Below are 12,522 nucleotides of genomic sequence, written 5' to 3' on the forward strand. Positions count from 1 at the left end.
CTCCTGTATCTGTCCTTTCCATTCAATTCTTATTGTGACCAACCGTTGTTCATGTTATCATGTCATCTTGAAAACTAATGTTTTGTTGGACTATTTGCCTTTAAAAAAAAAAGGCACGGTCCAAAGTTATACAAAATTCAAACATTATAGGAGTATAGTTTACCAAGTATCTTTTTCAGCAATGATAAGATAATGGATTTTTACTCTTTAAACTATTAATACAGTAGACTATATCTCCATCTTTTAAAATCTTATATTAAAATATCTTAATATAATTTTATGCTAACATAATCTTAATATGCTGTTATTTGACTGTAATTATAAGTGATACTAACTTATAATTTCTTGTATTATCTTTGTTAGGTTTTGATATCACCACTATGCTAACTTAAAAATGAATTTGTACTCTTTATAACCTTTTGATTATATTGACTATAATTCTGCCCATATATTTGATTATATATTTTTAATTTTTTAAAAATATTTGCTTATATTTATTGAGGACTATACTCCTTAATAACAAGAGAAACTGGAAATAAATTGGGAAACTTATTGTCTTCTTTTCTCTGAAAAAGCTTCAAAAACACAGAAATTGTTTGAGTTTTTAATTCTATGAAAGTTTGATACAATTTTTCTCTAAAACTATTGATTGATCCTGGACTGTTTTGGAATGGGATTATATTTTTGAATGACTTTTCTTGAGTACTTATTATCCTATTTAGGTTTTCTATCTCCTTTTGAGTCAATTCTGAGAGTTGGTTTTCTGGAGAAGTGGCACTAGCTTTCAGGAGATTCTTTTATACTCAAGAATAACAAAGGACACATCAATAACAGAAGGGATAAAAACCATATGATCATTTCAATAGATGCAGAAAAAGCACTTGACAAAGTACAACATCCATTCATAATAAAAACTCTCAACAAAGTAGGTTTAGAGGTAACAATACCTCAACATAATAAAGTCCTTATATGAAAAACCCACACCTAACATCATATTCATTGGGGAAAAGCTCTCAGCTGAAGACAGGAACAGGACAAGGATGTCTACTTTCACCACTTTTTTTCAACATAGTACTGGAAGTCCTAACCATAGCAATCAGATGAGAGAAAGGAATAAAAGGCATCCAAATTGGTAAAGAAGAAGTGAAACTTCACTATTTGCAAAGGACATTATACTATATATAGAAAACCCTAAGGACTCCACCAAAAAACTACTAGAACCGATAAATGAATTCAGTAAGCTTGCAAGATACAAAATCAATGTACAGAAATGTGTTGCATTTCTCCATACTAATAATGAAGTAGCAGAAAGAGAAATTAGGAAAACAATACTACTTATAATTGCACCAAAAATAATAAGACACTTAGAAATAATCAAAGAGGTGAAAGACCTATACTCTGAAAACTATAAAACATTGAGGAAACAAATTAAAGATGACACAAAGAAATAGAAAAACATTTCATGCTCGTGGATTGGAAGAACAAATATTGTTAAAATGTTTATACTACTCAAAGTAATCTACAGATTTAATGCAATCTCTATCAAAATACAACAGCATTTTTCACAGAACTAGAACAAGCAATCCTAAAAAATTTGTATGGAACCATAAAAATCCTGAATGGCAAAGCAATCTTGAAAAAGAAAAACAAAACTAGAGGTATCATAATTCCAGACTTCAAATTATTTTACAAAGCTGTAGTAATCAAAACTGTATGGTACTGGCACAAAAACAACACGTAGATCAATGGAACAGAATAGAAAACCCAAAAATGAATCAACAATTACATGGTCAATCTTCAACAAAGCAGGAAAGAATATGCAATGGGAAAAAGACAATCTCTTCAACAAGTGATATTGGGAAGACTGGACAGCTGCATGCAAAAGAATGAAGCTGGACTTCTTTCTTACACCATATACAAAAATAAACTCAAAATGGATTAAGGACCTAAATGTGAGATGTGGAACCATAAAAATCCTAGAAGAGAGCACAGGCAGTAATTTCTCTGACATTGGCCCTAGGAACATTTTTCTAGATATGCTTCCTGAGGCAAAGGAAACAAAAAGCAAAAATAAACTATTAAGACTACATTAAAATAAAAAGCTTCTGCATAGCAAAGGAAACAACCAATAAAACTAAAAGACAACCTACTGAATAGGAGAAGATACTTACAAATGACATATCTAATAAAGGATTAGTATCCAAAATATATAAAGAACTTATACAACTCAATACCCCAAAACCAAATAACCCAGTTATGGAATGGGGCAGAAAATATAAACAGACATGTCTCCAAAGAAGACATCCAGATGGCCAACAGACACACGAAAAGATGCTCAACATCACTCATCATCGGGGAAATGCAAATCAAAACTACAATGAGATATCACCTCACACCTGTCAGCATGGCTAAAATAAAATACACAATACAACAAGTGTTGGTAAGGATGTGGAGAAATAGGAACTCTCGTGCACTGTTGGTGGGATTATAAACTGGTACAGGAACTGTGGAAGACAGTATGGAGGGATCCTCAAAAAATTAAAAATAGAACTACCCATGATACAATAATTGCACTACTGAGCATTTATCCAAAAAATACAAAACTCTAATTCAAAGGGATACATCACCCGTATGTTTATTGCAGCATTATATACAATAGCCAAATTATGGTAGCAACCTAAGTATTCATTGATAGATGAATGAATAAAGAAGATGTGGTATATTTATACCACGTATATTTATTTATATACTTCACATATTTATACAATGAAATATTATTCAGCCATAAGAAAGAATGACATGTTGCCATTTGCAACAACGTGGATGGATCTAGAGAGTGTAATGCTAAGTGAAATAAGCCAGTCAGAGAAAGACAAATACCATATGATCTTGCTCATATATGGAATTTAAGAAACAAAACAAATGAACAAAGAAAAAAAGACAAACAAAAACCAGACCCTTTAATACAGAGAACAAACTAATGGTTACCAGATGGGTGGTGGGTAGAGGGATGAATGAAATAGGTGATGGGGATTAAGAACACACTTATCTTGATGAGCACTGAGTAATATATGGAATTGGTGAATCACTATATTGTACACCTAAAATTAACATAACACTGTATGTTAGCTACACTGGGGGAACAAAAAAGGAATAACAAAGGCAAACACATGCTTACCTGTAGTTTTCCCAGATTTTGGAGGCCCCAGAATTGCAATCCTAATGGGCATAGTAGGCTTAGGTTTGGGTTGGCGGATATATTTGATTGGGTTCTTCATAAATTTTTCTCTAGATTCCTTACTAGATAAAAAATAAATATACTGACGATGGATTACAGCATAAACTGGATTCTCTGAAGTTTCAATTGGCTTGATTGTCTCTCCTTCCCTTAGCTGCAATATGTACACAATTGAATTCATAAATTAGCTTTAAGTTATACAGCATTCCCCCAAATACATTTGAACAAATTTGTAAAATAAGAATATCTTTCTTACAAAATAAGAAAACTAATTATAACTTAATCTTAATATTAAAAACTGTATAAAAAGAACAATTTATTTTATACCCACATGCAATTGATGAAATCTGAAATACACTTCAGTTTATGACCATTATAGTTCCCATACTTCCTTTGTAATGTCTTTAGTGTATGTTTTTGCCAAGGAATGTAAAGTTGTTTGCATATATTCATGGGCCAGTTTATCCTCACAAAAAGGTCCATTCCTAAGGTGGTGTTATGGATGGAAATGTGTTCCCCCAAATTCAAAGGTTTAAGCCTAATCCCCAAAGTGACTGTATTTGGAGACAGGGCCTTTCAGGAGGTAAAGGTTAAGTGAGGTCATAAGAGTGGGGCCCTAATCCAACGAGACTGGTGTCTTATATGAAGAGGAAGAGACACCAGGAGTACATAAGCACAGAGGAAAGGCCATGTGAGGACATAGTGAGAAGGTGGTCATCTTCAAGCCAGGAAGAGAGGCCTCACCAGAAAACTATCTCTGCTGGCAATTTGACCTTGGATTTTCAGCCTCTAGAACTGTGACTAGGGGCTCAAACTCATGAACCGCAAGATCATGACTTGAGCTGAAGTTGGACACCCAACCTACTGAGCCACCCAGGTGCCCCAAACCAAATATTTTTCTAGGACTAGAAAAGTGGCTGGAATGGTCTTAGTTAAGATTTGTTGAAAATCATCCCACATTTGTGGCTAGTGAATTCCAACTGGAGTAAATATGTCCACGTGCATAAAAATATTGTACTTAGAATGCTTGTTATGAACATCAATGTCACATTTCATATTGTGTCTCACACTGTACACTCTTTATACTCTCGTTTTTGATCACAGTGGCCTGTTGGTATTATTCTTTCAGGGTCTTAGTACAGAACTAGGTCTTAGTACGAGGTCTTAGGCCTGGTTCCATTAAAGAATGAAAGAGGTTAAATGACCTGCCTAAAATTAGGTAACAAATTAGTACCAGAGCTCAGCTCTTTAGATGTGTCCTTTGAAAATATTTCTACTACCCATCTTCTTCTGCTACCAAGTTAAAACCAAGTTGGAATTGTGTTATCTCTCCAGATATACATGAAAGAAATTAAACCCTTTGATTACTTTTTAGATGTCAGAAAATTAAAACAATCACGTTTTTATAGCTAGTTAAGAGTACTGTACAATGCTTACAATTTTTGAAATTATCCTGTCTTCTTCTTAGACATACTTAACAAAAATAAAAGAAAGAACACAGCTTTCAGGTGCATTTGCCGACATTACCTTTACAGGGTCCCAGTAGCCAAATGCACTTATATGCTTATAGGTGTAGTTCAGCATTTTCTGGGCAAGGTGTGATGCTATTGGATAACATTTTTCAAAAATGCTCTCACGATTCTCTACCAGTGGTTTCAGTTTCATATTCAAATTATATTGTACAATATGGATTTTCCGAGCTCCATTAATGAGAATTACTGGTATCATAAGCTTCTCACATTCATCCTGATGAAAAACAAATAAAGAAAACCAAATATTAAAAAAAAATTTTTTAATGTGTATTCATTTTTGAAAGACAGAGAGAGACAGAGCACAAGCAGGGGTAGGGCAGAGAGAGAGGGGGACACAGAATCTGAAGCAGGCTCCAGGCTCTGAGCTGTCAGCACAGAGCCCGATGCGGGGCTCAAACTCATGAACCGCAAGATCATGACTTGAGCTGAAGTTGGACACCCAACCTACTGAGCCACCCAGGTGCCCCAAACCAAATATTTTTAATGAGACCAAGTCTGGTCACAGCATATACACATTGCTGGTAACTGACCACTTCGGTCAAGAGAATAAATATTTTTCAGCTTCTGAGTGGCTGCATATTGGCAGTTAAAACTTTTGACTCTCTGTGGCTTCCATGTTGCCCTTGAGTTATTAATTTGTTTTCATAATTGCAAGCGGTGCTGGCAAAAGGGAAGATAGTCCTAAGATACACATTTCTTTTGAAATGTCAAAAAGAAACCAAGACATAAACCAACTACACTTCTTTCATTCTCAAATGTTACATTGTGAATTATGAAAAAAGGAAAAGTAATAACCTGTATTACTTGTAAATTATTCATATCTGTTTCAAATTTTTCTCCCAGTTCACCTCTCAGGCGTTCAAGTGCATCAATTTCCTGTTCTTCATCTTCCTCACTCATCACTTCCTCATCTTTTGGAAATTCATCTTCAAGGATGTTGTCAATATCATCTTCCTCTTCTTCAGGCTCTTCTTCACTAAAATCTTCATCTTCCCTGTGTGTCTAAGGAAGAAAATGTTCTCTTTTACTATACACATAGAATATGCACCAAATGACTCTGCTAACTAATCATCTGGAATATTTTATGTCACTGGATACTGGTTGGTATGGAATGGCAACATTTATTTAGTAACATAGTAAAGTTTTAAATATCTGGCACCCAGAAGTTTAATTCCTTCAAGATTCTGACAACATACTGATCACATAGTAAATACATAAACAAGATATTAAATGTTATTTATGTCTATGGTTGCCAGAAAGTCCCGTTTCTTTGTTTGTTTGTTTATTTAGAGTCTTTATTTTACTTGCAGTTAGGTAACAAAGTCATGTTAGTTTCAGGTGTATAATATAGTGATTCAACAATTCCATACATCACCCAGTGCTCATGACAAGTGCACTCCTTAATCCCCATGACCCCTTTAATCCATCCCTTCCACCCACCTCCCTTCTGGTAATCATGTTTGTTCTCTATAATTAAGAATCTGTTTCTTCTTCTTCCCCCCCACCTCCTCAGGTGGTTGACATCTTTATTGCTTTGGAGGTGGGGGGGCAGGTGCTCAGCAGTTCTTAGTGGGGTGCTTCCTTAAACATCATAGGCTTCTGGTGAGAAGGATGGCACTGGTCCTGCAAATGGCAGCTGTGTGCAGATCTGGACAGTACTTGTTTTTGCGGGTCATGTACATGATGCTGCTGAGAGTGGCCCAGACATTCTTGTTAGTGGTGGTCCGCATGTAGGAGGCAGTGGGTTTTCGCTGGCCAAATCTCTACTTCATGACCATTACACCTTTGCCATAGGCTGCTGGCTCCAGACCCACAGTCTTGTGGTGAATCAGCCCATTTGGTGGAAGGTGTCGTGAGCCTTCAGGTTATTGGGCTGGGTGCTGGATGTCTGCATGTTCCTCTTGATCAGAAAACTGGAGCAGTTCTGCATGACCAACCATTCAGGTGGGCGGACAGGGCAGCAGCTCCTCTCACTACTGCCTGGGGAAGTCAGAAAGAGCCCGAGTCTGTTTCTTGATTTGTCTCTCTCTGTTTTTTCTTTGCTCATTTGTTTTGTTTCTTGAATTCCACATGTGACTGAAATCATATGGTATTTGTCTTCCTCTGACTGGTTTATTTTGCTTAGCGTTAGAGTCTCTAGCCCCATCCATGAAGGTTACATGTATTTGAAAGTCACTCAAAATGGATAACTCAGTCACTAGCTGTTGTCAGTTTGGACAAGATCAGTTTCCTCACCTGTAAAATAGGAATAACAAAGTACCTATCTCACAGCGATGGTGGGAGCATTAAATTACTTAATACATGCAAAGCCCTCACTTAGAAAAGTGTCTGGCACATGGCAAGCATGAAATGATAGCTATTATTGCTATTATTGTGCCATTATAGCTATTATTTGTCACTTTGTATAAAGCACTGTATTAACAGAACAGTTACATGCCCTTTAGGAGTTTATAGTCCATCTGAAGAAAGGAGAATAATACACAAATGACTCTTAAAGACCCATGGCAGGATATTGGTACTAAGTGGTGCCATATAGGAGTTAACATTTGCCTTTAACATAGAGGCTCCTGGGCCGCCTCCACACTCTTCTCCCTGAAGTATTCCTTGTATCAGTTGGAGCACTGCCTTCCAGTTGGAAACCTGGAAGTTTTCCTTACTCCTTGCTCTCCATTACTGCTCATCCAGTTTCCAAGGACTGTTATCCTAAACAACGCCCTACATTCTCTACTTTCCAGTTACCCTCACCCCCGCTGTTTGCCTTTTCATTTTCTGATGCCTGCAATCTCCTGCTTATCCTGCTGTTTCCTAATCTATTGATTAGACCCTGGTTCCTTTATTTATTTATTTATTTATATCTAATTTATTGTCAAATTGGCTAACATACAGAGTGTACAGTGTGCTCTTGGCTTTGGGGGTAGATTCCCATGATTCATCGCTTACATACAATACCCAGTGCTCATCCCAACAAGGGCCCTCCTCAATGCCCATGACACATTTTCCCCTCTCCCCTGCCCCCACCATCAATCTTCAGTTTGTTATCTGTATTTAAGAGTCTCTTAGAGTTTGCCTCCCTCCCTTTCTGTTTGTAACAATTTTTCCCCCTTCCCCTTCCCCATGGTTTTCTGTTAAGTTTCTCCAGTTCCACATATGAGTGAAAACATGGTATCTGTCTTTCTCTGACTGACTTATTTCACTTAGCATAATATCCTCCAGTTCCATCCACATTGCTGCAAATGGCAGGATTTCATTCTTTCTCATTGCCGAGTAGTGTTCTGTTGTATATATAAAACACATCTTCTTTATCCATTCATCAGTTGATGGACACGTATAGCTTTTTCCATAATTTGGCTACTGTTGAAAGCGCTGCTATAAACATGTGCCCCTATGAATCAGCACCCTTGTATCCTTTGGATAAATTCCTAGCAGTGCTATTGCTGGGTCATAGGGTAGTTCTATTTTTAGTTTTTTGAGGAACCTCCACGCTGTTTTCCAGAGTGACTGCACCAGCTTGCATTCCCACCAACAGTGCAAGAGGGTTCTCGTTTCTTCACATCCTCCCCAGCATTTCTTGTTTCCTGAGTTGTTAATTTTAGCCACCCTGACCAGTGTGAGATGGTATCTCATTGTGGTTTTGATTTGTATTTCCCTGATGATGAGTGATGTTGAACATCTTTTCATATGTCTGTTGGCCATCTGGATATCTTCTTTGGAAAAGTGTCTATTCATGTCTTCTGCCCATTTCTTCACTGGATTATTTATTTTTGAGGTGTTGAGTTTGGTAAGTTCTTTATAGATTTTGGATACTAACCCTTTATCCAATATGTCATTTGCAAATATCTTTTCCCATTCTATCGGTTGCCTTTTAGTTTTGTTGATTGTTTCCTTTGCAGTGCAGAAGCTTTTTATCTTGATGAGGTCCCAATAGTTCAGTTTTGCTTTTAATTTCCTTGCCTTTGGAGATGTATCAAGCAAGAAATTATTGAGGCTGAGGTCAAAGAGGTTGATGCCTGTTTTCTCCTCTAGGGTTTTGATGGTTTCCTGTCTCACGTTTAGTAGACCCTGGTTCCTTTAAAGAGCACCTGGAGCTGGAATTTGGCCTTGCAAGTTCAGGGAGGAGGATGAGAGGGTCCCTTCCTGCTCTGTGCCCAGGCTCCTCCCTCTCCAAAAGAAGCTTGGATATGGGGCAGTGTTTTTCAGTTCTGGTTCTTTTTTTATTTAAATTCTGAAGCCATTTGGTTCTTTTATCACTTTTTCCTTTTCCTTATCCTTTGACAATTAAAAAAAAAAATCTTCAGATTTGATTTTCTAAGGATTATTGGAAGTATGGTGGCATGAGTCCACACTGCAAATGAGAGATGTCTCAGTTGCAGAGCTTGGCTCAACTTAATAGCTCTTCCAACTTATTTGTTAATTAAAAAAAATTAAACTATGTAAGTTTAAACATAGATTCATTTTTGTTAAAAAGATAAAATTATACAGCATTGTATAGGGTAAAAAAATCTCCCTTCACACTCCCATCTCTATTTCCACTTTCCTACCTAGAAATGATTTTGGTTAACAATTTGGTTAACAATTTGGTTAAGATCCTTTTAGATGTTTACACCCACACATACCCACACAAAATTATATTTATACATATTGTACAACTTGCTTTTTAAAAATATAACTTAGCAATGCATTTAAATTTCTTTCCATATAAAAACATATATCTCATCATTCTTAGCCATTCTTGCATTTTAAAAAGGTTCGTGGGTTTTTTTTCTTTTTGTTTTTTTTGGTTGTTTTTTGTTTTTTTTGTTTTTTTGTTTTTTTTTTTGTTTTTTTTTGGTTGTTATGGGAAAACCAGTTTAGGAAATAACAAAGTAAACAGTAAAAAGTAGACACTTTTGACCCCTGTGATATTTGTTTTCTCTCTTATATTAGTGGTGATGAGGGATTTGGCTAACTTACATTTCTCTTCTTTTCTTTCTCTTCTGCTTATCCCCCAGTGTTAGTCATATTTTTAATTCTTTAATTCTGCAACTGAGTGCCTATAACTTTAAATATTTTCTCCAAATCTCTCTTGAGCTATTACTTCTAGATATATGTTTGATTCCCCACAATTCAAGAGAATGTCCTTACTCTTCTTTCCTCTTTTCCCTCTCTTCAGTTTCTAAATTTCCATCTCCAGCATTACCACATTTACATTCCTGTCCTATGATTGTTTTTAAGTAGCACTTAGGTATTTAGTGCTTCATGCAAAAATTGTTTCTAAGAATTGAAAGCAAATAAAGAGTGATTAATTCTGAAAATTGAAACCCAGTAAACAGCACCTGCCATATTTTAATTATATAACCTTTATTCACAACAGCCACAGATAGTGACAGAGGGGATGCAACTCTATATCAACAAACATGTACCATTTTGAGGAAAATGTCTAAAGTATCAATGTCAAACATTGTATTTTCTTATTATGCAAAATAATGCATAATTTAATTTGTCCCATATGTGGATAATGCTTTTCTTGTCCCCCACCCTCACCCCCACCCCCACCCCCACCCCCACCATATTTCTGGTTTGGTTTTGTTTTTTATTTTTTTTTTAATTTTTTTCAACGTTTTTATTTATTTTTGGGACAGAGAGAGACAGAGCATGAACGGGGGAGGGGCAGAGAGAGAGGGAGACACAGAATCGGAAACAGGCTCCAGGCTCTGAGCCATCAGCCCAGAGCCCGACGCGGGGCTCGAACTCACGGACCGCGAGATCGTGACCTGGCTGAAATCGGACGCTTAACCGACTGCGCCACCCAGGCGCCCCTGGTTTTGTTTTTTAGATGGAAGAAGCATTATTCATAAAAATCAATTGGCTACTTTTTTCAGGAAGAATATACAGAAGGCTAATTTTCAAAGATCTTAAATATCTAAAAGTATTTCCATTTCATCCTCATACATTATAAATAGTTAAAAATCATTTTCATTCAGAATTTTGAAGGCATTGTTTTTGTCTTCCATCATCTAGTATTGTTGGTGAAAAATCTGACACAAAACTCATCCACATTCCTTTGTAGATATCTTTTCTTCATTTTAGAAACAGTTAAAATCTCTTTATAATTAGCAATCTCAAATTTCATGACAGTGTGTCTAATGTACATCTCTTTTAACTTGTTCTGTTCAGTATTCATTGAGCCCTTTCAATTTGAAGATCTTCTGCTCTCTTCAATACTGGGGACATTTCTTTCAATATTTTAAAGATTATTTCCTCCTATATTAGCTCTCTTTCCATTTTTTTTTCTTTTCGAATGCAAATTAGATGTTGATCCTCCTGGACTGACCCCACATATCTCCAGTTTTTCTTTCATATTTTCTATTTCTTGTATTTTTGTTCTATATTTGAGAAACTTCTTTGGCTTTTACTTCTAATTTTTCTCTTCAACTTTTTAAGAACTGCTCATTTATTTTTGAGAGAGACAGAGAACACGTGTGTGAGCATAGGCCATCCATGCAAGTTGGGGAGGGGCAGAGAAAGGGGGCAGAGGATTCGAAGTGGCCTCTGTGTTGACAGAGCTGTGCCAGGCTTGAACTCAAACTGAGATCATGACCTGAGCCTGCGTCAGATGCTTAACCAACTGAGCCACCCTCTATTAAACTTTTAATTAATTTAATTTACATTATACATTTTAGCTTCTGTGAACTCTTTTTTGCTTTCTGATTTTTCATAGCATCCTGTTTTTTGTTTTATGGATACAAGTTCTTGAATTTTCTTAGGGAGATTGGAATTTTTTAAATGTTTAGTAAGGTCTTCTGAATTGCCTATTCGTTTTAGGGTCAGTTGTTCTGTTCATCTTGTTGCTCCTTTGTGTTGATAATTTTTCTCAAGTATATGGTAATCCTTGGTTGTTCATCCATTTTTATGAATGGAGGACCAAGTTGCTTAATTCAAAGCAACTTCAAACTCTGGGTTTGTGAGCAGGGCAGGTTGTATTGTGCTTCCACTTAAGATGTGAGAATGAGAAGAGGTGGGCAGGTTGGATCTTGCTCCAAAAGATGGAGGACACCAACCAATATCCCTGGCACTTATTATCTTCTAGGCAGATTATTTGCTTCAGAAATTATTTGCCTTTTTTTTTCCCCATGGGGGCAGATGTCATTGTTACATAAGGAGATGGTGGGGCGGCCTTAAATAATTTTTGTGCAGTTAATTATCCTGGACTTAATAGATAATCAAATTATGTGCACATAATGAGTTCTGTCCTTACTTTTCAACATGTATGCTATTTCTTTTTTTTCTTGTATTACTTTCACTAGTTTCTTTAGTACCATGTTGAATTTTTTTAAAGGTTAATATCCTAAAAATCTCCACAGGTTAATTCTTCCTAGGGAAAAAATTTTTATTTTTCCATAAATGGCAAATTGATCTTGAAGCAGTGCTTTTTTTTTTTTTCTGATAAATTATACCTTTTAGGCCTTATGTTAGGAGATATATCTTCTAAAGTTCATGGTCTCAGAGATCTGCCTCTAGTATGAAGGAATAAGTTAATTTAGCCTCTAGCAGATAATAACCATAAACCATGAACACCCCTCCCCCCACCCCAACACACACACACACACACACACACACACACACACACACACCACTTTCTCCCACTCATTTAAGAAGCTCTGGAGAGTAAACAAAGGCAGATTTGGAAAGCAGCAAAAATTTGGAGTGAGCAGCTGGTTAAAGGTGAATTCTCTGATTTTGTGCCCTTGCTCAGAGGGCAGCCTCCATTAGAGT

At 36.3% G+C, this 12,522-nt stretch overlaps 1 protein-coding gene across 1 annotated transcript in view; it reads right to left on the reverse strand.

Annotated features, from left to right (window-relative positions):
• Window positions 1-12,522, reverse strand: part of AK9 (adenylate kinase 9) — a 131,158-nt gene that overhangs the window by 16,788 nt on the left and 101,848 nt on the right. Inside the window, 3 exon segments of the mRNA XM_086707568.1 lie at window positions 3,179-3,392; window positions 4,766-4,984; window positions 5,566-5,772. Of these exon segments, the coding sequence (XP_086563694.1) occupies window positions 3,179-3,392; window positions 4,766-4,984; window positions 5,566-5,772 (640 nt within the window).

This window comes from Puma concolor, chromosome B2 (genome assembly GCF_028749965.1).
Source record: "Puma concolor isolate L17-30 chromosome B2, mPumCon1.1.hap2, whole genome shotgun sequence".
NCBI lineage: Eukaryota > Metazoa > Chordata > Mammalia > Carnivora > Felidae > Puma > Puma concolor.